This window comes from Pezoporus flaviventris, unplaced genomic scaffold (genome assembly GCF_033815535.1).
Source record: "Pezoporus flaviventris isolate CSIRO_AGI_PZ_B2104156 unplaced genomic scaffold, CSIRO_AGI_Pfla_v1 ptg000015l, whole genome shotgun sequence".
Lineage (NCBI taxonomy): Eukaryota > Metazoa > Chordata > Aves > Psittaciformes > Psittacidae > Pezoporus > Pezoporus flaviventris.
In genome coordinates, this window is record NW_026892563.1 from 29,965,278 (window position 1) to 29,993,046 (window position 27,769).

General features: G+C 38.7%; 2 protein-coding genes across 3 annotated transcripts in view; one reads left to right on the top strand and one right to left on the bottom strand.

The window, feature by feature from the left end:
* PDZK1 (PDZ domain containing 1) overlaps window positions 1–9,982 on the bottom strand; it is a 338,251-nt gene extending 328,269 nt beyond the window's left edge. Inside the window, exon 1 of the mRNA XM_061453957.1 lies at window positions 9,974–9,982. The gene's annotated coding sequence lies outside the window, so the exon portion shown is untranslated. The remainder of the gene's footprint in view (window positions 1–9,973) is intronic.
* On the top strand, window positions 1,962–27,142 carry POU1F1 (POU class 1 homeobox 1). Of its 2 annotated transcripts, XM_061453963.1 has the most exons (9): window positions 1,962–2,152; window positions 3,074–3,145; window positions 10,994–10,998; window positions 19,347–19,412; window positions 20,279–20,396; window positions 21,401–21,642; window positions 23,217–23,381; window positions 24,816–24,876; window positions 26,818–27,142. In XM_061453963.1, the coding sequence occupies exons 1-9, from the start codon at window positions 2,070–2,072 to the stop codon at window positions 27,029–27,031; spliced, it is 1,026 nt and encodes a 341-aa protein (XP_061309947.1). In that variant the 5' UTR covers window positions 1,962–2,069; the 3' UTR covers window positions 27,032–27,142. The 2 variants fall into 2 exon arrangements, with proteins under 2 accessions (XP_061309947.1, XP_061309946.1); XM_061453962.1 differs by lacking the exons at window positions 1,962–2,152; window positions 3,074–3,145; window positions 10,994–10,998 and adding an exon at window positions 16,039–16,571 and having other exon boundaries at window positions 19,263–19,412.
* The last annotated feature ends 627 nt before the right edge of the window (window positions 27,143–27,769 follow it).

The following is a 27,769-nucleotide window of genomic DNA, read 5'->3' on the forward strand; positions in this document are numbered from 1 at the left end:
ATACAAAAGTTTGTTACATGTGTCTACATGTCTGTACTCTAGAGAGAGGCAACCTTGCTACTGCAGTAACTGAGCATCTGGCTGAACGGTGTTGTTAATGGTGACCATATTTGTAACTAGTCCATTAAAAAAAACCTAGCAAAATAATCTTGCAACAATTTAAAGTGTGGAAGAGCATTTCCGAGAAGCTGAGGGAGTTTCAATGTATGTGGGCTTCACATTGGAAAACTGAATGTTGAAGGGTACTAAGCAAACTTGGTGAGATTTGTGATCATTCTATGTTGAACTGGTTGCTAAGGAAATTTGTTATGTTACACAAATAACCTTTATGCTTTGGTGAATTTCATTCAAAGATTGCACTTAGAGATCACATTGAACCTTAATTCTTGGTGATTTTTTAAAAAGTATATATTAAGGTATTGTATTTAAAGTATGCAATGACTCTTCCTACCAAAGAACACGAAGGTAATGGCTTATATCCCCATTCATGCACATACTGTTACATCACTTTTTACCTTCAAAATGTCAGCTGGGAGAAGGTGGTTGTATTTAGACATTCTCAATAATAAAAACGACAATTGTCAGGAATGGGCAAAAAAAATGGCCTTTATTAAATTTTTTCCTCTCTATAGAAATTCAGGTTGGCAGCTGAGAAAAGTGGAACTAGCTGATATGTTTGAAGAGACCCATAGTCCAGCTTTCACGCAATTCACTTTCTTCTAATTAAGGGAAGAGATGGAAATTCTTTCCTTTTTTAAATACAAGTTGAAGCATTACCTTTCAAAAAGTGAGCTGTGCACAGGATGGTGTTTGGGTGTGCATGAAGGTTGGAATAGAAGCTCTAAAATCCCCCAGACCAAGTTGGTAAAGGGTGGCAAACTTTCAAAATGGAAGTTTTTAACAGAATTTCCTCCAAAAATAGTAGTGAAAATCATTATTTCAAATATTATTCTAGATTTAATTTACATCAGTGTAAGAACAGTAAAAAAGCCTTGCATGACAGTCAAGTACATATGGATATTTATATTCTGTAGCAGCTATCGTACTGCCCTCACATGCCCTGGCATTGCAGTGTTCTCAGTACTTTTCCATCCTGTGTTTAATGACATGACTAAAATGGGTCAAAGCATTTTAGTTTATTACTCCTACTATCCAATTTTGCTAATATTTTGGTTTCCTCAGCTCTTCTCAAAATGGCTGATGAAAACTATGAAATTATTAGTTCAGTGTGTCCTTTCATGGAATTAACAAATATCTTGATCTGGAAAGAAGCTGTATGGGTATTAAACAGGTTTTCTTTATTTCAGCTGTATTTGTGACATAAGCACACAATCAGCTCTATCTCTCCGTCCAAAGCAAAGCTGTGAGGTATCTGTATGTGTTCCTATATAAACAAATACATGTTGTAAACTTTTGATGTTTTTACCCATGGATTTCCTCTGTTTACAGGATTATTCTTGGTCATGGAAAAATTCTGCTTTTTCAAAAGTCACTTTCAGGAGTCGCCAGGCCTGCAGTTTTGTGTTCTGCAAAACTGCTATTAGAATAAAAGCTTTATTTCTAACATGTACTTTAATGTAAGAACATGGAAAACCTAACTAGGTTATTTATGTGTTTAAATCCAACTTCACACTAAAATGGTGTCTTAACTACCATAGTTTTGTGTCAGCATATTTCTCCTTTCTAACATCACTCTATTATCTTTCACTACAAAGATGATATTTTTTCAGACAGACATCACCTAAGGTGATATTTTACTGCTTTGTATCATCCTTAACCATTGAGCAAACAGTGAAAATTAAATAAGTAATCTTTACCAAAGAATGATTATTTAAAGCTAAGCTATTAATAAAATCCTCTGACAGGTGGAGGTACTTAGTAATATCAATTAGTTCTCTCTTTAGATATGAAGTATTCATTTTATAAATTTATTTATTCTCTATGTAAAGTTGTTGCCTCTTGAAAGATGTCTTGCTATTGGGAATCCATCATGCTATTCATTTAGAAGAATATTCTGTAGATGATATGGACGTGCTTTCAACAGTTTGGGGAAAAAGGAGCAAGTGGTTATGTTTTGCAAACATGAAGATGAGTCTGAGTGTTGGATTAAGAAAAAGATTAAGAGACGGCTTTGCAGAAATCTTCCTCTCAGGTACTGTGTTTGCTGTGTGGAGACAATAAGTTATGATAGGCATTACTAGCAACACATGTTTTTTTCTATAATGCCATATTTCTTAGTTAGCTTTCTCTGTTGAGGCTTTTGTGAACTCAAAGGCAATTTGTTTCAGGCTAGTATAGAACAGTCACTGAGAGTGGTAGAATTTCATTGTAAGGACTTAATTCATCATTCAGATTGCTCAGCTGATGATCTGCATGAAAGCTGTAGAGCAGAATAAATAACAATAGCTGTGAATCACATCAGCATGGAGATGTTAGGGAAAATCAAATGTGTTGTTTTTTTTTTTCCCAGGAATTTGGAAAAGTCATCATGCTCTCATTGAACTGAAATAGAGACAAGCGATCTGATTTTGTATTCCTTTCGTTCTGTGTTGGTGGGCATGATGCAAACAGGGAGGCAACTGCTTACATTCTGTCTGTCAAGGAGCAGTCAGGTAGTTCACCAGCTTTTTTAAAAAGCTCCAACAAGACTAAAAAGAAAAGCTGGTGTTTATTTGTATCAAATGAAGTCTCTCTTCTGTGGGGAAGGTGACTATTCAGTCAGGCTAAGACAGTCCACAGGGAAATTCTGGAAGAAATCAACCTATTGTTTATAAAACTAATACTAAAAATGTAATTGGACTATGGTGGTGTTACTATCATCTTCTAGTAAATGCCAGCTGGCAGAGAAAAGAGGGGTGGCTTTCTCTCTTTCCTTTAGTTTTGTAATGGTATGTGCTGATGTTTTTATTACTTTCCTTTTTTCATTGAGGAAGTATAGCTCCCAAGTTAACCTCCATTTAAATATAAAAAGGTTAGACTGTACTAATCTCTGAACGGCTGTTCTAAAACTGACTTTCTTTCAGATATGCCAGCTCTTTTTTTAACATATCGTATATTTTTGCTCAACTTGTAGTTTTAAGTTTGACTGGACAACAGGAAAAATGTGTTATCCTCTAATGCAAGTGATTTTTCATCATGTGATTGAGTCAGCTGAGTAGTTGGAGGGAGCTTAGAAAAGGGATTTGTAGCCAGTTCCGAGTCAGGGGGGAAGCAGGGACTTGAAAAGAGGAGGAAAAACCAAAGAGAAGTAACAAGGTGACAGAAAAGTGAAAGATTTACTTGTCTGTTTGGTCAACCAAAGGGTGTTGGGAAGATGAACTCAACTAAATTACATTTTGCTGTATAACACGTTTCACATAGATGCTTGGCTTGAGATGTTTCTTGTGGTTTATAACAGATTGTATTATGTAAAGTTCAGTTAAATTGCCATTTTTCTTTTATTTTTATTCTTCACTTAAACTGTTTAAGTCCACAACTGTAAAAATATTTCGTAGTGTAGTGATGGGGATATAGCACCATTATCAGTGTAGACCTTGAGACCATGCTAACTCAAAGATGCTGTTTGCAAACCATCTCTCTTTGCTTGTTTCTCTTTTGCTTCTGAATATACTAATCCGTACTGGTCTTAACAAGAGAAGGTGAACAGGGAGGAGAATTCTGTTAGTATTCTTCCTAGGCTGTGTTATGTGGGTAAGGAGTTCCTTTTATTTTTCTGTACTCACACCCTTTGTCCAGATAACATGCGCTGGAAAGCTCAGTATTTCCTTGTGGAAAAATACCTTCCCTTTTGGAGTATGTAGCCTGTGCGGGACAGTATTACTGTCTTGTTACCCAGAATCACACATACCTAATTATTATTATTATTATTATTATTATTATTATTGTAAAAGAAACCCAATAATCTGTCAGTGACTTATGAAGAATGCTATTTGTATTTCTTGGTGTTAAGTTACTGCAAGGGATGGCTTATGTCTTCCTTGCAATAAATTCCTTATTTCTCTTCATCCACTGTAGTATTGTGATAAGTGGTGTAAAAGGTGTAGAGAATGGAGGTCAGCTTGTGCACGATATTTCTTCCCCACCCCATCCTCACTATGCAGGGAATATTGCAATGGTGAACGGTGGAATTTCCCTGTGGTAAACTCCTTCCCCTCATAGGAAAATTACCTGGAGAAAAAACATGTTTAAAGTCCCTAGGTTGCGTGTATTATGTTCTGTACTTAGTACTTATGCTCCTTGACTTAATACTTCTGTTGCAAGAGTGTCCTAATGGAGACTTCCCTAAAAGCTCAGCTCCTGAGATGCTGTGTAGTTCCAAGAGAGGCATAGCCTGGCATGTGAGGCCAGAAGAATCCTTCAGTTTCCTTGCAGGGCTCTTGCAAGAACTGAGGAATGACAAGCTGGAGAGTGTTTGACTGCTCTGGATGGGAAGAAATCTCCTCCAGAAAAGGGATTCCTACAAAGTTATCTGACTGTTGCACCTTGCATGTGAAGTATAAGAGCTCCTAGGTGGCTGTGTTTCCTGCTGATGCTCCCCAGCTGCCTGCTGGCTCCACAGGCTGACTGACAGCCCATGGGGAAGGTGGAGATTCTCCAACTGCCTCTTCCTGATGGTATTAGAGCAGGAGGAAGGCCACCACATTGCTTGATGGCTTCAAGTATGGTACGGAGCAGAGGTCACCCATAACTGAATCATGCTGAGAATCACACTTCCTACCCACAGTCTGCTGCTGCTGCTTTCCCCATATGGCTTCCTTGCATAGGAAGGAAGAGGGCATTTTAAAGGTCTAGATGCTGTTGAGCTGAACTTAGGATTCCATTTGCCCAGTGTGACAATCTGTAAAGAAGCAGGAGGGCTTCCTGAGGGCTTCTTTCTTCTTGCCCCCTCTCATGTACATGTTTGAGTTGTGCTTGTTTGTTTTAACACCTGGAAAATGGCAAGGTATTTTATCTAAATACCTGCTCCTTCAGGCTAGCACACCTGCTGGTATGGTGAGAGCTTCTTGCCATGTGTTACGTTTGTATGCTGTCAGACTGAAGTGCACTGCTGTGATTTAAAAGGAAAATTCAAAGCCCTGTTGTACCTGCCTCCCAGCATGATTTCTGAAGCATGGTACCTGTGTGGCAGGGTGCTTTAAAAGGAGAGAGAAGCCCTAGTTAGCAGAGCAGTGACATCGTGAAAGGACTGTAGACACAGTTCCAATGAGAAACATTCAGGTACTTGCTCTGGGGAGAAAGGAACACATTTGAACACTTTCAAACAATAAGTAATTCTTATAATCCCATGCAAATTGTTTATAACAATTGCTCTGTTGTTTTTGGAGTTTAGTTGTGTTTTGGGAAGGTTCCCACTTTCTGACTTTTACCTGAGCAATATTATAGGAGGGGTGTGTATATGAATGAGATTGTTTTGCTTCTCCTCTATAAAAAAATAGGAAAGCCCCCTAATTCTTGCTTTTATTTGAAATGAGAGGGAGATCTCTCAGCTGTCAACTTGTATTGAGACTGAACCAGCTTGGATCTTGGATAGTGGCTTCTGAATTTGGAGACTGGATGGGCATGGTCCTTTGCCCATGGAAGCAGCCTGGACAATGCAAGTGGAATTTTTGAGTCCTTACGTCCACCTAGTGAGATATTTCATGCTTTCTCCCATGGCACAGGAATACATTTAAAAGCTATAGTTTTATAAGTGAAGCATTGATCAAAAAGTCATTGATCTGAGTGCTATCCTTAGGTTGGCCACTTATGTTGTATTGTCTTGGGCAAGCTACTTAACACATCAGTTTCCTCACCCATAAAAGGGAAGCAGTACTTTTGGGAACAGCAATGAGCTCTTTAGATGAAAGGAGATATCGAAGGGCAAAGTGGTGGTGTATCATGAGGATTATTCTTTTACTGATATGGTGCACTTTTCAGGTTTAACACTGCTTGGTAATGAGTAATCAAGTTGTGTGAATTAACTTTTCAGTGAGAGTTATGAAATACTTTCCTAAAGAACAGTGCATTTTAAATGTTACGTGAGATTTAAGAATTAAACTTGTCTCGTATTTCAAAGAATTTTGAATGACCTTCAGACTAAGCCAGTGAGGGGTTTGAATATTCTAATGAAATCACTTTGCTCGCAAGACGTTTTGTTTGGTAATGAAACTCAAAACTACTGACCGTGTTGAGCTGATGATGTTTGTCTGTCTAATACATTAATATTCACCAATGCAGGGTGTGCAGGCAAAGTTCAGCTGTGAATATAGATGACTAGGATTTTCTGGGAGCTCATGTAATAGCCTCTTTTAGGTCCTGATCTTTGTGAGCAGCCAATGACCTTTATTTGACACTGATAATGAAAGAAACCAACATTATTTTATCACTTAGCTCCATGAATACAGAAATAATGGTGTTCTAATCACTAATCATCTTAGCAAATTAGAAAGTCCTACTTATCACCCATCTTACCAGCTGTACTTCTACTAAGTAGTGGTTTTGAAGACTTTGATGTGATTTTGAGGCTGTTTGCTGTTTACTGTTTAAGTAAAGTAAAGATATCAAAGTCTTACCCATTATTTTCAATGTATTTCAGAGTCTGGTTTTGGGGTTGCTTGGGTTATTGCTTGATTGTTGCCGCCATTTAAATCAGAATGAACCTAGATGAATATAGGTAATTTTTTAGGATGAAGTATAAATGTTGCAGTTGTCTTAGTTAGAAAGAGCAGAATGTATCTGTACAAGCTGTGATCTGAAGTATCAGAGTAATTTAAAAAAATAAAAGGTGGTAACCTCAGAAGATTCAAATTAAATTTAGAAAAATACCCACATATATTTTTCATTTTGTGTCTTTACTACTGTAAATCTTATTAAATAACATTGTAATCATATAATTTATGGTTTAAATCCAAAAAAGGGATGTCTAGAGTGGCAGTTTGTCTGGAAAGCTTTCCTCACACAATTTATTCTACATTAGCTGCCTGTACTATCTGCTTTAAACAGTACTGGTAATACCTCAGACCAAAAATCTTTGAGTATTTTGTCAAAAATTACCTCAGATAATTAAGAAAAAAAAAGAATAGTTTATGAAAGCTCATAAAATTTTCCCAGAGAATAATGTGAAGCCTTTCTGGAGTTCTGAATGACTTTCCACTAAACCTGAAACTTGCTATTTAAATATATTGATTTCATTTATTTTATGCCCATATTTTTGAAGCTGAAAATTTTGCTTTTAGTTTTGAAACGATTCCATAGCTGAAAAGTATTAGGTTCTGCTGGTCAGCTATCCAAATGTAAGTGAGACTATATCAACCTGTTCTTCTTTCCTGTGACATGTAATGGGGGGTGGGTTTAGGAGCAGGAGGCACAGAGCAAGGAGGGAAGCAGATGAACACATTAGAGACTGATTGTCATGCCAGAGGGAGGGGGATGCGAAGAAAAGAATCCTCATTATTCAGTACAATTCTCATGAGTTTTAACTTATCCTTGTCCCAGGTTTACAATAAAGTTGAGCAACGGGCGAAAGCATTAATCAGTTTTCAGGAATATGATTTCATTTTTTTCCTATTACATGCTTCTCACACTTCACTAGAGAGGTTTGGGCATACAAGGCATGCATTTGCCTCTGGCTGTGAATCGTGCGAAATTGCCTGCAGCTTATGCTAAGTATCTAGACTACCAAAGTTTCTTTGGTGTTCTTTCTAATTAAGTTAATTGTAAAGTGTCAAAGATGAGGTCACGTGAAGAATATATAATAAAACACATTCTTTCATTATGTGGCATGAGAGGGTGAGGATGAATATTTTCTTGCTATTAGAAACCTTGCTGTGATTCACCAGGAGCTGGAGATGGACCTAAACGCAGATCGTGAAATTCATCTTCCCAGGAAAATACAGGTGTATGTACTTCCAAGTAGGCATAGGCTATAATGCCCAAGGCACCCTGCTGTGACAAACAGTCATGGAAGAACGTTTTGAGCTTTTAAATGAACTCAGGTCCTTTCATGATTTTTGACTTCTAGAAGTAAATCTCCACAATCTTTTCAAAAGAGAGTGAGGCTAGTATTGATTGCTCTCTCTGGGAACTGAAAGCAAATTTTGCTTTTGGAGATGCATGAAGTGAATGATACTTTCAAGAAGAATATTTGGGGGTTGTTCATTGTCATTGGTTAATACAATTGTTTACTTGTACAAGTCTAGTTCCTGAGAAAACGTTATGTTTGGTAGGCTTTTGTACTTTGGATAAGGTAGAGCTTGTGCTGCCACTTATATTCTGGCTTTTCTGGCAGATCTTGTCATCTTCAATAGTAGATGTTTAATAGTAGATATTTAATAGTAGATAGTTCATAGCAAAGCTGCAGAGATCAGATGATGGTCTTAGGTTATATGTAGTGTTGATGAATTTCAGTATTAGGTTGGTGGGTGTTTGGAATGCTGATCTGGGCGGTTCCAAGGCATTTTCTGGGAGACCTTTGTGATCTCAGTGATCTGGTTTAGCAGTTTTACCCTGGCAGGCTGTCTCTCTGGGGTTTGATTCTTTCTTTGCCCTGGTGTGTTTATATTCATTTCTTTACATGTTGTTTCCTTTGATCTTTGTGTCTCTTCAGGGTATAAAGGGTCATTTCTGTAACATTTCAGACATACAGCTGGTCAATTACCCTCCTTTCAATATTTTTTACTCATTTTTAAAATAAGAATGACTTTTTGATTAACTGAATTTGGGAAGAAACTATGTCACTAAGGGGAGTATAAACTGAGAAGCAGAGGATGCATATGTTTACACCATTTGGGGGAATGTGAAGGGACCTTCAAAGTAGAAGTGAATGTAACTTATTTCATTGCTATACTAACTTTTAAATGTTAGACTTTTCCAAATACTTCACATTACTTTCCAGCAGGCAAAAAAAGCCTCAAATCTAACCACTGCTTTTTTGCCCAGGTACTTTGTCGAGAGCTTTTCTCTTTTTGAGAAAATATAGTGAAATCAAAGTCTAAGCAAGTGACATTTTACAGTGTTTGACCATTACAAAACTACTTTGGTTTCCTTGTTGTTTAAGTTTTGGTAAGCGTATGCTATATGATATGGATGAATAATCTGATCTTTTGAAAGGGTTTGTTTTTTCTTTGTAGTTGGACACATTTGAATCTGAGAATATCAAGAAATATGATTTCTGACTGCAGAATTTTGATTCATAATTGACAACTCAGCGTAGATGCAGCTAGATAATGAAGTACTTTGAAGCTGCAAGGCAATGTTGAAATTGCAAGACTCACAGTACCATTTATACTGTATTCAGTGCATGAATATTTACAAAAGCTTTATGAAAACAATATTTGCTTTGTAATATGAAAGAGAAAATTAGGAAAGAATTAATTGATAATGGATATTTGCATGATAAAAGCTTCCTGCTGTCACAGACACACTTTCTGAAAGGACATAAGAAAAACTTAAAAAAGTCGCTTGGACAGGAATACGACTGCTGACTGAAAGTTTAGGCTGTTAAAAATAGCTCTGTGTGGATTTAAACTCACAGCCAGGTATATGAAAATCTTTTTTCACGTGGAAAATTTCCCACTTTCTAAATGAAAAGTTACATGGAGAAAATAGCCTTTTGCCACTGAAAGGGATGTTATGTGATCCTGAATTACTGAAAATGAGTCAGTTGCAACTCATCTGAGCTTTAAGCCTGGCCTTCAAGTGCTGTGAGACTGTTATTATTAGTAGTATTTTGTAAATATTTTAAAGATGTTAGCTATAATCTTTTTGCTTTCACATCCTTGGCTAAATTCATGCCTGGTATCAGTCCACTGGCCGGGACAACTCATACCTGTTTGCAGCCTAGTGCTAAAGTGCTGTTCACTGGAATTACACTGGAACAAGCTTGGGCCACTGCCATGAAGTGTCAGGGACTCTCCCTAGCAGTCTATGTGCAGTGTGTAACATTTTGAGAAGCAGCAGTCTGACTGGGGGGGAGCACGAAGCAAAGCAGTGAAACTTGTATGTCTATGTTATTTAAGTTTGTAGATCTTATCTATAAGTTTAAACATATTTTATGATGCTCCCTGTATGGGGAGCTGCTGACAAGAAGGATAGGGTTGCTCTGAGAGCCGTGGGAACAACACCTTTCCCTGCAGATAACAGATCATGTCTGTGCTACACGTTCAGAGGCTCTTTTCTGCGGAGATGATCTAACATTAAGGGCAGGTGGTTCAGAGAAACAAATAATCTTATGCCCTTTTTGGTCTTTATCAAGTAGTCCCACTTGGTCTAAATCAGGCTTTAAGGCTATTGTATGCTCTAATGCAATTACATGGTTTTTACTCAGACTCCAGTGAACCAGGCTTTGGCACCAAGACCAGATAAGCCTTCTATAGGTTTTTAAAAGTGAATTAAATTGTTCTGGTCCCTGGGAAAGTGTCTTCCTTGAAAATGTTTAATCTGCCTTCCCTCCCCATCATTTGCAGATGAAATTATCCGCGGTATACGCTGGCAGTTAGTTAGTCAATTTGTGTCATAGCTAAGAGAGATTTTTTTTTTCTCTGTGAACAGTGTAATGTACTGGGATGTGTTTTTTTATTTACAATGATTTCCAATGATTTGCGATGTGGGAAGTAAACCATAAATCTATTGTATCCCTCTGTCTTTTTTTTATTTTAATAACATAAGCATAGTAAATTTAGCTAAAGATCTTTCTGGATAGTAAAAATACAGGGAAGAATTGGGTAAACATGCAGATCTTTAGAGCAGTTGTGAACCACTGAGAATGTTAAAATATTGCAAAATTGACACAGCAGCTGTAATTATATTGCTAGTGCTTTTTTCCATCCAGATCACCGGTTTTGTGTGATACTACTGGCATATTTAATGGTTACATTCAGAGACATGCTGAGCTTTGTCAGCCTCACATTTTTGGGATGCTTTGTACTCCCAGTTCCTATTGAAACCACCTGCAGTTGGAACTGCTAACTTTTTGGAGACAAGTCCTTGAAAAATAAAGCGCACTTGTGATACCAAGAAGCAGTCCAAGCATCTGTATTTAAGGGGCTATCCTCAACACTACCGTGGTCTTTAAAGACCAGCTTTCAGAGAATCACAGAATCATTAGGGTAGGAAGGGACGTCTGGTGAGCATCTAGTCCAACCTCCAACTTTCTAACGTAGACTGTGCAGCAACAATAGAGTATTTCGTCCTGAGAGTTGAGGCCCAAATCTGCTACTGTGCTGACATGGAGAGAGGAGGAACTGTGCACTTGCTGTTCCAATAAAGATCTTTTAAAGACTGTGCATACGTGAAATGGTTTCCACTATGTTTTGAAGGTGCTCTTATTACACAGCACTGAGCTGGCACAGCTTGGAATCTTGATGCAGAAAAGTTACAACAGACTCCTCAGCTCTGCACTACTGCTGAGCAGTGCAGAGTGTGCCAATAGTAAAATGAATTAAGAAAATACACAGAGGAATGATACCACTGAAAGCCCCACTAGAGCTTGGATTCTTTGGAAATCTGGAATGCAGATGGAGCATGCTGAACCCATTATTTTTTGCTAAAGTGTTTGCTAAAGGCTGTTAATGGCAAAACAGAAACAAGTTAGAAAGTAGTTCTATTATTCCTTTCTATTTATTTTACCCAAACACAGTGAACTATCCATGATATTATGGAATTAAAACTTTGGAAGTTAGGTGTTCTGTATAACAATGAAATGTGACAAAGGAATTTTTACATACAAGAACATTGAGCAAATAAGTACAGGGTTGACAGCACACAAATTGTAGGAATATTAGAAATAGAAAGCATTAAAAATCCCCCACCACACATGCAGTAAAGACAAAGTTGAAGCTTACTTCTCAAGGAACCAGAGGTTCTCTGAGATGCATTATTGTGACAGAGCTATATCTGAGTTGTGTGTATATATCTATATCTATCTATATCTATATCTATATCTATATCTATATCTATATCTATATCTATCATCTATATCTATATCTATATCTATATCATCTATATCTATATCTATATCTATATCTATCTATATCTATATCTATATCATCTATATCTATATCTATATCTATACAAACACCCCCTCTCCAGAATGCAAATGTACATGTGAGTGAATGTTTCAATGGGATATATTTCAGCCTTAAGAGTAGCATAGCAATTACGCTTATGGAGAATTCTATCTGTACAAGCTCTTTGTTTGAAAAAACCTTATATTTTCAACTTATCTAGCAAAGGAAGAGGGATATCATATGGTTTACTTCCCAGGAAAAGGAAGGAATGATATTGCCAACACCTGCATTGTGCCTGATTTCCTTTGCAATTATATAATACTTGGCAAAGGTGAGAATTAAAATCCATGTTGTTGATGAGCATGGGATCATCTCTTAGGAACAGAGGTGTTGTGCTTCTGTGGAGCACTATGATGGTGCTTTCCCTGGCTGCCTCTCAGCCAGACCTGAAAGCCTACAGTGAGAGGTTGTTTCTTAAATGAGAAAACTGTGTGAAGGGATCTTTCTGCCATGAAAACAGATAGCTTAATTATGTCTAAACAAAACCTCAAAGGGTTTTTGAAAGCATTCTTCACTATTTTGGGATTCAATCAGAACAGATTTAGAGGGAAAAGAATCAGTCTCCTGACATAAAGTAAAAATTAGAGACAAGGGAAGAAATTGAGTGAGCTCAGCATTATCTCATAACAGACAGTGACATTAAAATCTAAATTTTCCTTAATCCTCCATATATGATAGCCACTCAAAAGACCAGTTTCAGCTAAGAATTCAGGAGGGTTTGGATGGGCTTTACTGTGACATTTACCAACATCATATCACCATCCAAATGGAGAATAGGGTCTGCGTCTCAGGACAGAAAACCAGGGCATTTGTAAGTGCAGGGAAGGAATGATCTCTTTCAGTTGGTGGCTGTAGGTCTGAAATTCCAGCTGAACTGCTACTCTGTCATTCTTAAGTGCTGAGAGACAATTCAGAAATAAAGGAAGAGAGAGCTCTCAGGGTAATAATGACTTCCATGTATATAATTTGGTCCACTTGAGTATGTCCAGGGGAGCCTTTCTCATTCATAAGGCACTCTCCTACCAGAAGAGGACGCATCCATTTGGTTTCTATAAGCTGTCAAACCTTGGGATGCTAAATGTTGAGATTCAGATGGCAGTTGGGATTTATTAGTACAGTCCTGTCTTTCTTTTGAAGATTTGTCCAAAGAATGCAGTTTGGAGGGAGGACAGATATAAGTCATGCAACAAAGTAAGGGGGAAAAAGTACCTCAGGGAGCCTTAAGATAAAGATTTTTTTAAAAAACAAAACCAACCAACCACACAAAAAACCCAAACATCCCAATGTATTTCCAGGCATCCATACGTGATCTACCCGTCTGGAAGATCTTCCGTGAGAGAAACTGGTGTTAGTTCAACCTGACTTCTTCCAGTACCAAAGTCCAATTGCTTCTTGACACAGGAGGAGAACACTGTGTAATCCTTTTTATTTATGATTAGCACGTTCTTATGGCAAGAATGGAGTGTCCTTTATCTAAGGTTCTTGAGATGTCAGCATAGCAGTAATGAGGCACTTCTCAGATGCATGGGTAAGGCAATCTGAAGCTCAGCCAAACAGCTGCATGTGGCTCGCACGACAGGGCTTCACCAACAAGGGATTCTTCTTTGCAGAACAGATGTGGTACCAGACTTTGAGCGGTATTCACAGAGGATTGTAATAAAGCTTTAGGAGAGATGCTACTCTTGTTAGAAATGAGCTCTACCTGATGAATGTGAAATTTGTGGAAAGCCTAATATTGGTAAGCAGAGTCTATTCAGCCTCAAAAACATTGACAAATAACTTTATTTTAAACTGAATACAACTAAAAGCTCAGTCATAATGCAGAAAAGAAAAACTGAAGTTGTTACCTGTAGTGAGAAGTAGGCAATGTGGCATGAGCACATAAAAATAAAAACCCAGCAATAAATAGCAGTGGCATGAAAAACTCATTTGAGGTGGTGTCTGGGATGGCGTCACAGAACAACTTTTTACTGTACCCTGAAGAAACTTTCAGCATCTCATGGTCTCTGTCTGCACATACTTTTCCAGCTTCTTGCTCCCAGCTTCTGTGGTGAGTACCCTTCATGAACCTACTACTACCTCCTCTAATGAACTGTATAGGTCTGGAAAGCTTGGGTAGCCAGACAAAGCTGGGTAAGTCTTCCGACTTCAGGAAGAAATGGAAATATGGAAGTTAGCTCCATCCTGTACCTGGGAGACTGGCTACAACTTCTTTTCATCTAGCTATGAGTTTGCAGGAGAAGTATTACCCGTTGGGATTTGAGAAAAAAGAATTGTCAAGGGACATGGCTTTAAAGTTATTCCTAGTGTTTCTTTTCCTCATATGGCTTCAAAACCCCAGTAGATAGGTGGACTTAGTCATTAGAGGTGAAAATGCTTAAAATAATTTCTGAACTTCCTGTCACTCATGTAACCGTTCATACATAGCACTCTGGCCTTTGAAGCTAACAAAATAATTTGCGTCATAAGAGTGATGTACCATTTGAGAACTGTATATAGGCTGTTCTAAGGCAATGCCATCATTGTTGACTTCTGTCCTAGTTTCCTTCAGTGCCATGCTCTGACCTGAGAACTGTATGGGTTCCAAATATATCCTTAGCTGAATGCAATGCTAGAGTTTGTGACTCAGTTCTCACTTATTAGTCAGCATACTCGTGAATCCACAGATGTTAATATTAGGCGCAGCCCAAAATAGTACAAATAGCAGTTCGTTTGATGCCAGTATCTTCCATAATATTGCAATGATTATTTTTAAGTTTTTGTGTATTTTGCAATACAAAAGTGCAAGTATTGATAATAACCATGAGCATAGAGCCTCACCGCAGTTAAAGCACATATGCAATTTGCCATATGCAGTAATTCTTCTGAAATTTCTCCACAACCTCAGACACACCCCTCCCCAAAACACATTTACAGATAACGTCAAGGATTCTGCAGGAAGGCTTGACGCAATACTACTTTTCATAGAATCATAGAATAGTTAGGGTTGGAAAGGACCTTAAGATCATCAAGTTCCAATCCTCCTGCCATAGCAGGGATGCCTCACACTAGAGCATGTTGCCCAAATGACACAATTATAGGTATGATATGTATGATTGCTCTCATGTCATAAATATGAAGCCTATGCTATCAAAAATCTTGTTCAGATGTTTGAACCAGTTTGGAATATGAAACATGCAGAAAGTGTCTCATCTTTATAGAAAATAAATGAAAGTTCTGACCCAATCATCTTTGGTCACAAACAAAAACCAACCAACCTTCTTTAAAAAAAAAACAAAACCCACCTAAACCTTTTCAAAAATTCCAAAACAGACCACAAAAAAACCCAAACCAAATCCTCCACATCAATACATTTTACTTCCTATAAAGTACAAGTAAATTAAATAGAGCACCTGTGTCATTTTTGCATTTGAAATTTATGGCTTATACATAGACTATATGACTATTGTGTTCTGCAGTAATTATCACCATTTTTATGATAACCTGTTCTTTATGTTCTTTACTGCTCTAAAGCAATTCCATTCTCACTCTAACAAATCACACTGGTAAGTTCTTTGAGGAAGCATCCTGGTTTTACTTAGTATGTAGCACAGTAAAGACCAGGACCTTCTGGATGAAACTAGATGCTGCAATAATATAAATAAATAGTAGAAACTGTGAATGAGTTTTATGTCACACTATGGGCTCTTTCAAGAGTTTATCTTTGATAAACATTTAGTACACCATGCTAATGTAAAGCTATCTGTTCAGAAACTTCCTCCTGCGTACAGCTGGTCCATATTACACGTCTCTGATTTATGCTACATATGTTAAGACAAATGATCATTGTGCAACTGCTGGGAATTAGGTTAATTTTGATTATTTTGCTATAGATCCTTGACTTTTGCAGGCTTTCAATTGAAGTCTCAGCCAGGTTGCCTTCCAGACAATTCCCTGGATGAGATTTGGGGGGCAGGTGTTAACTGTGGAAACCTACTTAGTATGAAATGTACTTGTCTCATTGCTCCTGACTTTGGAGACGATACTGTTATGTTTTTTTTTTCCTTGTCATTGTTCTTCACAAAAGACCTAATTGAAAATATCTGTCAAATCATGTCTCTAGTTTCCCTCTTCTTCTCCCCTCATTAATTGGAAACGTATCGTGTTTGTGTGGGAAGGAAGGAGGCTCTATAGCAGTATAGCAGTATTGCTGGGAAAAGAACATTAAAATGGATAAAGGGATTTCCTAGTGGTATAAATACCTGCACACGACCTCCCTGTGCTCTGGAGCCCTCCTGTATATGTATTGAAAGTAAAAAGCCCAGAATAGTTTGAGCTGCTGTTAATCGCGCAGCATCTATTCTGTTAGAAAACAGGGGCAAGCGGCTCTTTGCCTTTTGGAGGGTATGACTTGCCAAGCATTTGCTTCATCTGACACCTTTGTACCCTTGAATTCTGACTCTTCTGCCTCTCTGCCTCTGATAATGCATCACAGCGCCGCAGAGTGTCTACCGGTTTCTAACCATGCCACCAATGTTGTGTCTACAGGTACTTTTAAAGATAATCTTGCTTTCAGTAACTCTCATTTATAATGCTTTTGGATGGTACGTGTCCATCGAGTTCTGCAGTACTTCAAGTGTTTGGTGTGCTGTGTGTGATTGCAGCTGCTTTAAAGTAGATGCATTTTCACATGACTGCATGATGAGGGAATGGGGAAAACCCCGAATGTGTGGGTTTTGCAGAAGTTTGTAGCTTTTTCTAAGTAAGCTTGTTACAAGATTAGGCTCAAGTATGTTACCAATACATTGACTTAGGACAGGTCCAAACACCGTCACTGTAGTTATGACAAGTGTTATAGACAAGTGTCATGTAAATAAAGTGAAAGTTTGTTTATTGTGTAACCACAATTTAAAATAACATAAATTACCTTAAACAGGAAAGGTGTCTAAAGCAGGACAAGTCTTAATGTCATTCGGGGGAAGATTTCAAGAAGGAAAAACATTGTCTTGCAAAGCAGAATGCATAATTGATACTAAGATTGAAGTGGGGTGTTCTAAACTGGTAGCAGAATCCTCATCAGTATTTTTAAATTTGGTGTGTTTATACATATAATCCAATTAATTGCATTTAAATAGTAGGGCAATGTAATCACTGAACTATCTGAGAGAGAGACAGAGAGAAAGTTTTCTTGCAGCCTTAAACCTGCAGAAGTGAGATTCCGCAATACAAGAATTGTTGATGGAAAGCTTTCAGGAACAGAAAATAAAAAATTTTTGATTTATTTGGAATTGCATTAAGGTAAGAATTTTATTTGGAGTTTTAACAAGAAACCTGCCCTCTCCTGAAATGCATTGGTGATAAAACATTTTAATAAGAAGAAAAAGCATGTAAGTAAAGAAAACTGAGCATTGGTGATAGATAACAGAATCCTATACATTAAACAGGGGGCTCAAGATATCCTAAATTGTTAGCAGGGGTAGTAGGGAATATGAGGATTTAAATTTTGTATGAGGCCAAAGTTATGTATCTGTATCATGGGAGTATTTTCTAGATTCATCTGATTCATAATAAAAAGTGTATGATGATAACCAGCCAAAAGCATTTGCTATCTGCATCAGGTTCAGGGTTTGATATTTTGCAGTTACAACCCAAAACCAAGTATCACTGTAGTCAGTGCGAATTTTGTTGGCAGGATCACATCTAGCAGATGACCCCGCGAGAGTGGAAGTAGTGACAGAGGGTGCTAATTTAATGGGTAAAAGTTTACAACTTCCATACATAGATTCAGAAATCATAAACAGTATCGTTCTGGTGAAGGTACCAAAGGATAATTTGTGCACAAAGTAGACATGAAATAATTTTGAGTAATGACCTATGTTAATCGCGTGTAGACTTTCTGCATCACAAGGTACAGGAAAATATACTCCTGTTCAGGAGTATATACAGTGTGATAGAGCTGATGTTCTGCTGTATCCTCAGCATTTTGTTATTATTCAACTTAAATAGTGTCATCCATGCTAGTTAATTTTAAATCCATATTAGCCAGTTGAAAATGCTGGTTTTATGCATTAAAATTGTAGTCTGTGAATTATGAAGTAATACAAAAATAACTGTAAACATTTAGATCTTCTCTCAACAGAAAAGCTGAATTGCTCTAAATGCTATAGTATTGCTAATGCAATCTTTATTTTCAGTGCATTTATACTAATATAAGCATGCTTGTTTTAGAAGAATTTATATCTGTATATCTAAATTTAACTGTTATGATTACTGTTGTAAAAACACATTCTAATCCCTAATTAATGATATTGTTATGAACAGCTGGAATGTGTACTCTATAATACAAGTTTACATATCTGAATGTTCATGAACACAAATTTTATATATATATTATATTATGAATATTATATTATTAATATTGTGTTTTATAGCAGTTGTTAGAGGGGACAGTGTGTGCATTTCTGTGCCACATCTCTTACATTGTGCATTCAGCAAAAATTGATTGTTCAGGCGCTGGTGATTACTAAGCACATATCTGAAACACTCCTGTGAAAACGCTAGAGATAAATTAATTGTGTGGATTTTGGTGTTGATGACAGAAAATGTTGATTTAGGCTTAAACTTTTAGAAGAACCCAGAGTCTATCAATCATCCTGTTTCCCTAACACACTGCCAAAGTTCTCCAACATGGTTTTGGTGACTTGGTACTTAAGAAAATGTGACTTCTGGATACTTCAATGAAAATGTACCAAACTGCTGTTTTGGAAGCCCAGGTCTTAGGTATGCATAAAATATTGCCTTCCTTGATGCCTGTGTTCAATGTTGGCTTTGCATGGTAGCAAAGTCCATCAGTTTTATGGGAACATAGAGCAAGTTTTTATGTAAGATTAAATGAAATGGCATGTGGAAGCTGGCTGTGAGGAACTGGTCTCATCTTTAACTTCCCTTGCTCAGCAGTATGTGTAAACTGGGATATGCCCATAGGTTATTCTAAAAGTAATGCTTCGAGACCACAGCATGGCAATTTCTGTGGTCTTAGTTCAGAGGGTATCTCGCTAATTGTACTGGCTATCATCTGGTGTGACCTGGCCAAGTGTCTGGACTTCCAGCAGTGTTAACCTCATGGTTATGGCTCAGAGTTAAATACTGAATGAATGCACATAAAAACTGCACACAAGGGTACTGTCTGCTTCTGAGCTTAAATGCTGTGTCTTGAATCCTCACATATTTTCTCACCAGTCCCATCTGTTTTGTCTTTGATCCAAATTCCTATATGTTCCCGTATCTGCTTTGCCATGACGACTTTGGAAAACACTTTGACAGGCCTTCATTATTCTGTGCCTTCCTGTCATTATGGAAATCAACCATCTACCTATGGGGTGATGGCAGGTAAGAACGTACCCTCAAATGGGTGTTGATTTTTGTCAGTTTTCCTTTAGAGGGACTGATTCAAGAGAGTTGCCTAAAGAAGACAAGATTGGGACTAAGGCACTTCTAGTGGTTAGGACATTAGAGGACAGTGCCCCAGGTTTTCCCAAACCCCTTGTGAAATCACTGTGTCTTATTTATCCCCGTAAGTCTTGGACAGTACTGCTCTTTTCACTCATTTATGCCCACTTGCCTTGGTGATCATCGCTTTTTGAAGGGCCAGGAGTGATCTACCCAAAAATACCTGTGTATTATAAATACCTGGGGTGATGGAGCCCTGACTGAAGCTATAAAATAAAATGGTGACATAATAGAAGGATAGCTGAATTCAGTGGGCAGATCATATGGATGATTGTGGATTTTTGCACTCCTGAATGTATGCTAGCATCCTACTTCATTTTCCATATCCCAGGCTAAGTAAGGAAGAGGAACTGTTATTCTATGCAAGTTCAACTAGCAGTCAATGAGATAATAAGGAAATAATCATGACTCACAGAAAGTCCAAATCAAACTTAGTGTTTTATTTCACTTAAAAGTGAAGAAAAATTAGAGCAAGTAAGTATAGATGAATACATGAGTATAGGGACATTTTAGGGACAGAGTATAGGCTTTCTTCATGGTGTGTAAATGTGCAAATGCTCCTATTTCATTGTGCATTTATGTGTTGCAAACTTTCCTGGCATTGCTCAGATCCCCAGGAAAAGTTAATAGATATTAAACACTATTGCTCAGAAGTTTGTTTTGTTTCATTCCAATTTAAATACATGTTCATTTTTCTCCTTTCTTTTTTTTACCCTCCTTTCTTTTTTACCTTTACTTTCTTTTAGGCATCAAGCCTGCAACACCAGAGATGCTGTCAGCAAGTCTCTCCCAGAGCCGTATCTTACAGACGTGCAGCATGCCGCATCCCAATGTGGTGAACAGTGTCAGCACCTTGCAAAGAAAGTCTCCTTCTCTGGTTTTAGTCTTTTCCTTTATCCTTTTGAGAATTGTAATTTTTTTTCCGGTTATCCTGTGTGAAGTGTATAAAATATTCCTGTGCGGTTTGAAATTCCAACCCTGGGGAGAGCTATCAGGGCAGTGAAGTCAGAAAAAGTAAATGGAGGAAGGGGTGGGAGGTTAATGAAGTTCTGAGTTCTGCTACAAAGCTTTGTGTGATTTAGAAAACTGGGGAGGTTGTCCTGAGAACCTGGAGTTCACTGTCTGCTCCAGGTACACTGGAAAGTGCTCATATTTCTCCAATGATTCCTTTTCCCCTTCAGGTCAGAGACTCTTTAGTTCTACATACAATATCCAGCAAAAACTCCAGCCTTCACTCTTAAATGAATCTCCTTGTTGAGTCTGGTATCTGTGAGCAAAAGATAGCATGAGACAATATTTGTCCTTGAGCAATTCCTTCTGAATGTGTTCTGGGTTTGGCGGGGAGGTTGTGGAAGTTTTTCTGTTTGGTTGGGGTTTTTGTCTATTTTTTCTTTGATCTCTTACCTGTTTACTTTCCTCAAACAACTTTTATGATGAAGCTAAACTGAGGTAATATCTTGTCTGAGCATCAAATGGTATTTATGTGGAAAAATTCATTGTACCATAAGATAGAGACTGGCATATTTTGGGCTCAAAATGTCATTAGATCCATCAGCCTTGTTATGCCACTTAATTCCTGCTGATATCTTGAGTTGTTGTTCAAGTTTAGACCATTTGCCATCTTATTTAAGTGCCTCACAGTTGTCTAAGAAATAGGATGGCTGTGGCCTGTGAAAATGGCTATTGGTTGGGTTTCATATATTGCAACAAGATAAAGACCATGCTTCCTAGGAGATCCTCACTCTTGGATACTTTCGCAGATGACATGTAATAATTACTACAGGCAGAGATTATGAGATGATGAAGATATGCTTTTATTGTGCAGCTGCAGAGAATAACTGCACCCTGTTTTCTCTTTGCTCAGGTAGCCTGGCCCCTTGCCTTTATAAATTCCCAGAGCACGCCCTGAGCACCAGCTCCTGTGCCCTCAGCCACAGCTTCACACCCATGCACCAGTCCCTCCTCACAGACGATCCCACTGCTGCAGACTTCAAGCAGGAGTTCCGCAGAAAGAGCAAGTCAGTGGAAGAGCCTGTTGACATGGACTCCCCTGAAATCAGGGAACTGGAGAAGTTCGCCAATGAATTTAAACTGCGGAGAATTAAGCTGGGTATGTGCTTCATGCCCCTGAAAAACAGGCTGAAAGATTCCACTGAAAGCCCAATTGTTTCTGAATGTTTTATGGTCTTGCCTCTGCAGTTGTCTCACCATAACTAATCCTTCCTTGCACTGACAAACTCTCTTCATTCCTAGGAGGCTTGCACAGAATTAGTGTACTTCAGCTTTTCACAACTTAGCATGCAGAAAGTTACTTTAAACTCTCCTGCCCTTAAATTATTTTCTGAAGTGCATAGAAAATGATTATTGTTCATTAAATTACACTCAGCAGCAAGTGTGCAATTTAGCACAACCACAAATCTTCTGCAACTTAGGGCAGCACATGTTCTAACCTCTCATACCCATTTTCTTCCCACTTCACCTGATGGTGCAGTGTCAGTTCAGTATACAAGATGGGTCACATCCATGTCAAATCTTTCATACCAGTAGTAAGCTTCCCTTCCTGATTGGTTTTCTTGTTCCAGGACACAAGTACAGTAGCTACTGTTTGATAAGTACTGGGGCTGGTGCAAGATGGATTGCATTAGAGGGTCTCCAGTGGGGTGCTTGTCTTTCACTGGGAAATCTTAGCTGAGGACAAAGATAGACTGAGTGAACCCTATCCTTCTCACCTGTAGGGAGCAGACATACATTGCACAGTAAAAGCCTGTCTCACCCTTGTTTGAATCACACTGAAAAAAAAAAAAATCCCAACACAAAAAATAATACCCAAAAAATCCAAAACCAACAACAACAACAAAAAAAAAAGCAACAAAAACAAACCCCAAGAAAATCCCACAAAACAGAACACCCAACATTTAATGTCAGCCACAGGAATGGAAAGCTTTGCTTAGGACCCGCGCTGTTAATCACTGTAATTATTACTGCATCTTCATCTGGAACTTGCGAGGGAACAAAACTTCCTCTGATGCAAACAATAACACAGTGCCTGGGCTTGATGTTCTGATGGGAAAAGTGCAATTTGCACCGGAAAAGTAATATGGGGTTGAGGTTTCCAAGGGAAGACAGAGTTAATATAGGCTCTGGGTCTGAGACTGAGACACGGTTATTGCAATACAGATGCCCCATGAGACATTCAGCATCTAAGGAGTTCCTGCCTGTTGTGGCTCGGAGGCAGAAAGGGAGGACCATGAGCCAGACCCCTGAAAACAGCAGATACGTGTTCAAAGCATGGAGCAGGGAGCTACTGTTACAAAGACAGTGTCTGCATGGAAACTGCAGCATTTCTCTGATTGCTTCAACTCAGTTGTGGCAGCAAATAACAGGAGACCAAAGTTGCCACCATTTAGCTTATTGTCATTGCACCATCTGTAGAAAGAAATATATGGGGTGTCTGGATCCTTTTCAAATTTCTAATCTGAGGGTATAAAGCTCCACTGAAACCAACAGGAGACTGAACACATTTCTGAGGTGAGCTCAGAGTCATCCACAGAGACCTCTGGAGAAAGCCCATCCTGGGCATTGCAGACACACACTGTTCATAAGAGTCAGTTAAGCACCTCAGGGAAATTAACACTTTCTAGAAAGCTCAAAAGAAGTATTTTTTTTTCTCTGCTTTTTTGACAGGTTATACCCAAACCAACGTTGGGGAAGCGCTGGCTGCTGTGCACGGCTCTGAGTTCAGTCAAACCACTATTTGCCGGTTTGAAAACCTGCAGCTGAGTTTCAAGAATGCATGCAAACTGAAATCAATACTGTCCAAGTGGCTGGAGGAAGCAGAACAAGTAGGAGGTAGAGATCTGAAAACTTCCAAATGCTGATTTGCATTTAAACCAGAATCCCATATATATGCTGAAGCACTAGTAGGTGTCTTCCATAAACCAGAGCTTTTTGTTTACCAGCTCCAAGTGCTAAAATGTGCTTATATTAAATTTTGGTTAGTAGTTTGGGGTGAGCAAGGAGAGGCAAACTGAAATGCATGGAGGGTATAGAAAAGTAGCAACATCGTCTGGCCTACTGGAAGTAATTTATTTCAGTCTCATCCCAGCAAATTAGCTCCCCTCCTGTAGCCTGCCCAGAGCTGTTATTAGGATCTGCAGGACAGACCATTTAGCAGCATATGGGGATTCTTCACTAGTAGAGGACTCTTTCTTCCAACCTCTAGCATATGAGATGTGGCCACTGGGGAAAGGATTTAAGTTTAGCTGACACAGTGGTCTTTAAAATCTAAAGAAGAATAGCATGGCATAGAGGGTTTTGATACAAACTTTTTGGTGCTAGAGGATTCCCTTCCTTTGCCCAGTTAATTTCCAGTTGCAGGACAAGTCATGGGTTCACTGGGCAAGGTATACATTAGGACAGGTTGGTTGATTTGAAGGAAATGGGTTGACTTAAAGAACAGCCTTTTCAGCTGGATGAATTGTGGTGCTGAGAAGCAGTATGCCAGCAAAAGTCAGGACTATCACTGTGCTGCATTCACCTAGCATGGGAAGAAAGAGAAGATGGTCTTAATGTTACTTTTTGTATTTGCTGCTGTATTAAATGATAGGAAAACTTGTTAAACAGCTGCTTCTGCCACGCACTTCAGTTCCCTTTAAACCAAATGTAGAAAGCTTCTTTCCCTTGTAACAGCACTGGGAACCAGAGGCTCTCGTAATGCATGCAAGGCGTAGTACAAGAATCACTTGTGAGGGGGCTGCGGTGGGCAGCAGCTGCTGCCTGCCTGGGCAGTGTTACAGGCTGGAGCTGCAGGGTAAGACCATGTGTGCAGGTAGCAGCTGCTGAGTAGTGAGGGGGGACTTGTCCCTCAGAAAGAGGGGTGAAAGAGGCAGCTGAATAACGGGTTGGGGATCAATGTCTGAAGAAAGAGAGTGAGGTAGCCAAAGGGTATGGGGCTGGACTGCATCTCCCTAGGCTGTATCCTGCAGGGTAGGAGGAACAAGGTACACAGGTACACACAGATACCCAGGCTCAGAACCAGTGCTGTTTGCAGCGCTATTGGTGCACACCCTTTTGGTTATAACCATTTACAGCTGAAGGTAAAACAAGGGCCAGCCACCTTAAAGAACGAAGTGCTCCTGCCTGCGATGCTGCTGTTAATCAGTGGCGTTATCTGTATGCTTTGTTCTGCCCTCAGAGAAAGGGACTTTTTCATGGAGGTGACTGTGCTTGTTTTCCATTCCCTGTGGGAGGTAACTGTCAGGTATTGGTTTGGTTTTACAACAGCTTTATACAATGAAAAAGTCGGAGTGAATGAGCGGAAGAGGAAGCGCAGAACCACCATAAGGTAATAAATATTTTGGTTGTTACGTGTTAGGAACCACATTGACTAAGATGCTGCTTTTTCTCGAGTTCAAAATCAAAGTGATATTTTTTATTAATGAGTCTCTATAGCCAATGTTTCACTATTTTAAAACATTCCAGTGAAAAAATAGCAGTATAACCCTCCAACCTGCTCCAAATATACTACTTTTTCCAATTAAAGACTTTTTTCAACATCTCATAACACACTTTAATATGAAGAAATATTTTATTCCAATTTTACCCATATTTTATTATATTTATATATTGAATAAGGTATCAGAGCATTCTTGTTTTCATTTTGGGAGGTTCTACTTTATACAAAAATAAACTGCATTATTTTACCAGGGAATTGAGGTCTGGGAAGTTTGAGGGCCAGCTTTTACATATAATATTGCGCCCCTATTCTCTGTCACAGGATTCTTTGGAATTCCCAAAGAAACACTTTAATGAGCTAAAGTGGAAAATAGGGTGTTGTCCTTCTGTGTCTCACGCCTCTGGTGGCCAGCCTAACTCCATATGAAAATCAAGTAGGCTGGTAAATGACATTACAAAACCAATTACCAAATAGACAAAATGGGTATTTCCTTCTCCTTTAGATATCCCAGACTCTTAGAAACTTTGGTGAAGAATTCACTCAGGGGCAGTCCAAGGAGCTGCAGTATTCTTCTGCAGGAAGGGAATTTGTCTCTGGGGACAACTCTGGTGCTGTTGGGCATACCTGCTACAGTGAAGTGTGTATTCTTTGAACAGGGATCATTCCTGATAGTGCCACCTCCCAGAGATGTAGGCTGCTCAACTGTCCCACAGCCACAACACATTTTTTCTCCTCTCATGTTCAACTGAAGACTTGGTTTTTTTGAGTCATAGAATCATAGAACAGTTTGGGTTGGAAGGGCCTTTTAAAGGTCATTTAGTCCAACATGAAACTAATCAGGGAGATGGACTTTATCTGAACTGCAGCCTTACTCTTAGCAATTCCTAAAGGATGTTTGAAGGCAAACTGGAGTAAAACAAAATTCGCACAAACTGAATTAGGTTATTTATACCCTGAGCAAAAACTACTTAATTTGAATTTGTGGAAGCTGTATTATTTCATACTTTGATCAAAGCCTAAAAAGCTCTTAGTCAAAACTAATGATGTTTCTATGCTTGTGTTTGTGCAGAATACATTGCTTTGGTACCATTAGTAAATACTGCAAAATATTTACCTGTAAATGAAAGACCAGCAATATATTACAGATGAAGTAATGAAATAACCAGAACTTCAGCAGCTATTTTGTCTATAACAGACTGACTTGCACTTCATTTCCATAATAATGCATGAAGTGCCCTCTTGTGTCCAAATAAATTACAGCTACTGCTGATGCTAGCTTTGGGTGCATCCTTGTCACACACACGTCACAAGTACTTTCTGAGAACATGTAACACAAATGAGAAGCAAATTCTACCTGACAATAAGAAAAGATAGGAGTCTTAACTTATTTTTTTCTTATGGAACCACTCAACTTTGGTCACTGCTGACTCTAAGGATCAGATTGAACCTCTGCCAGAAAATATGACAGGCAAAATGGGTGGTCAGGCTTGCTCTAATTCTTGTGATCCCATTCATGTCTAGTTAGTAGCTGTTACTCCTAGAGAACATCAAGGAGCATGAATAGTTCATGTTTACCACTGAAATTGCACCAGAAGTGTTGCCAGTTTTGCCTTTAAATTACTCTGTGCTGAAGTTCTGCGTGATGTTGTGCTGTTCATGTCAGCAAAGAACCACAGTGTGATGTAAGCTCTGTGGGTTTCCTTCATGTTGAAAAAGAGGAAACAAGTCATCACCTTCAGTGCTGTTACTTGAGCCTTCTTCTGAACTAGGGGTGAAAGCCTAAATGTGTCAGAGAAGTTTCTAAAGGTGAAATTTTACCCCTTTATCCAGTATTGCTGCCAAAGAAGCCCTAGAGAGACACTTTGGAGAACAGAGTAAGCCTTCTTCTCAGGAAATTATGAGGATGGCTGAGGGGCTCAATCTGGAGAAAGAAGTTGTGAGAGTCTGGTTTTGCAACAGAAGACAAAGGGAAAAAAGAGTGAAGACAAGTTTACATCAGAATGCCTTTAGTTCTATTATCAAGGAGCATCATGAATGCCGGTAATGCTTTTCTATGTATAGATGTGGGTTTCTGTTCTGCTTTTTGTAAATACTGTAAAGACTATGTTGTTTAAAACAAATAGAAAAATCATTAAAGCACTTGTTTCTCTTACAAGCTAGGGAGCTTCAGATGCAGTGCGTTGTGAAAGACCCGATTTTAATGTAAGAAATGCTACTGTATATATTCAAAGAGTTGGTATTCTCTGCTTAACTGCAAGGAACCTATTATGCATTATTCAGCTAGAAATGCTTTCCAAGTTAAATCAGTTGCAATTTCCCGGTGCTGTGCCTTTCTCCCATCTGTGGTACATTTAGTGATTTATGGAGAAGCTTCAGGAAACAAAGCCTTCACCTTATACAAGAAGAAATGTTACAAAGCTGGATATCTGCAGCTATCGAAGATACATAGAAGATATTTTGCCTCTGCATGTCCATGCATGCGCTTCACTCCCCACATGCACTCCCATGTGAAGTAGCTAACTGTGCTAACCTTTGTGAGACTGTAAGCCATTAAGCTCACAGCTAGGTCGCATCTCCAGCAGTGTACACTGAACATCAGTGAAAAATGAGAACTTCAAGGAAGAGAAGGTGAATAAGGGACCTTAAACAGGCAGCGGTGACACCGCTGCATATCTAGTTATGGCCAAGGATGGGATATACTCATGGGACCTTGTGGGACTGCCACTAGATCTAAGAGCCACATAGAGGAACATGAGCTGAAGACCTGCCTTTCCAAAGGATG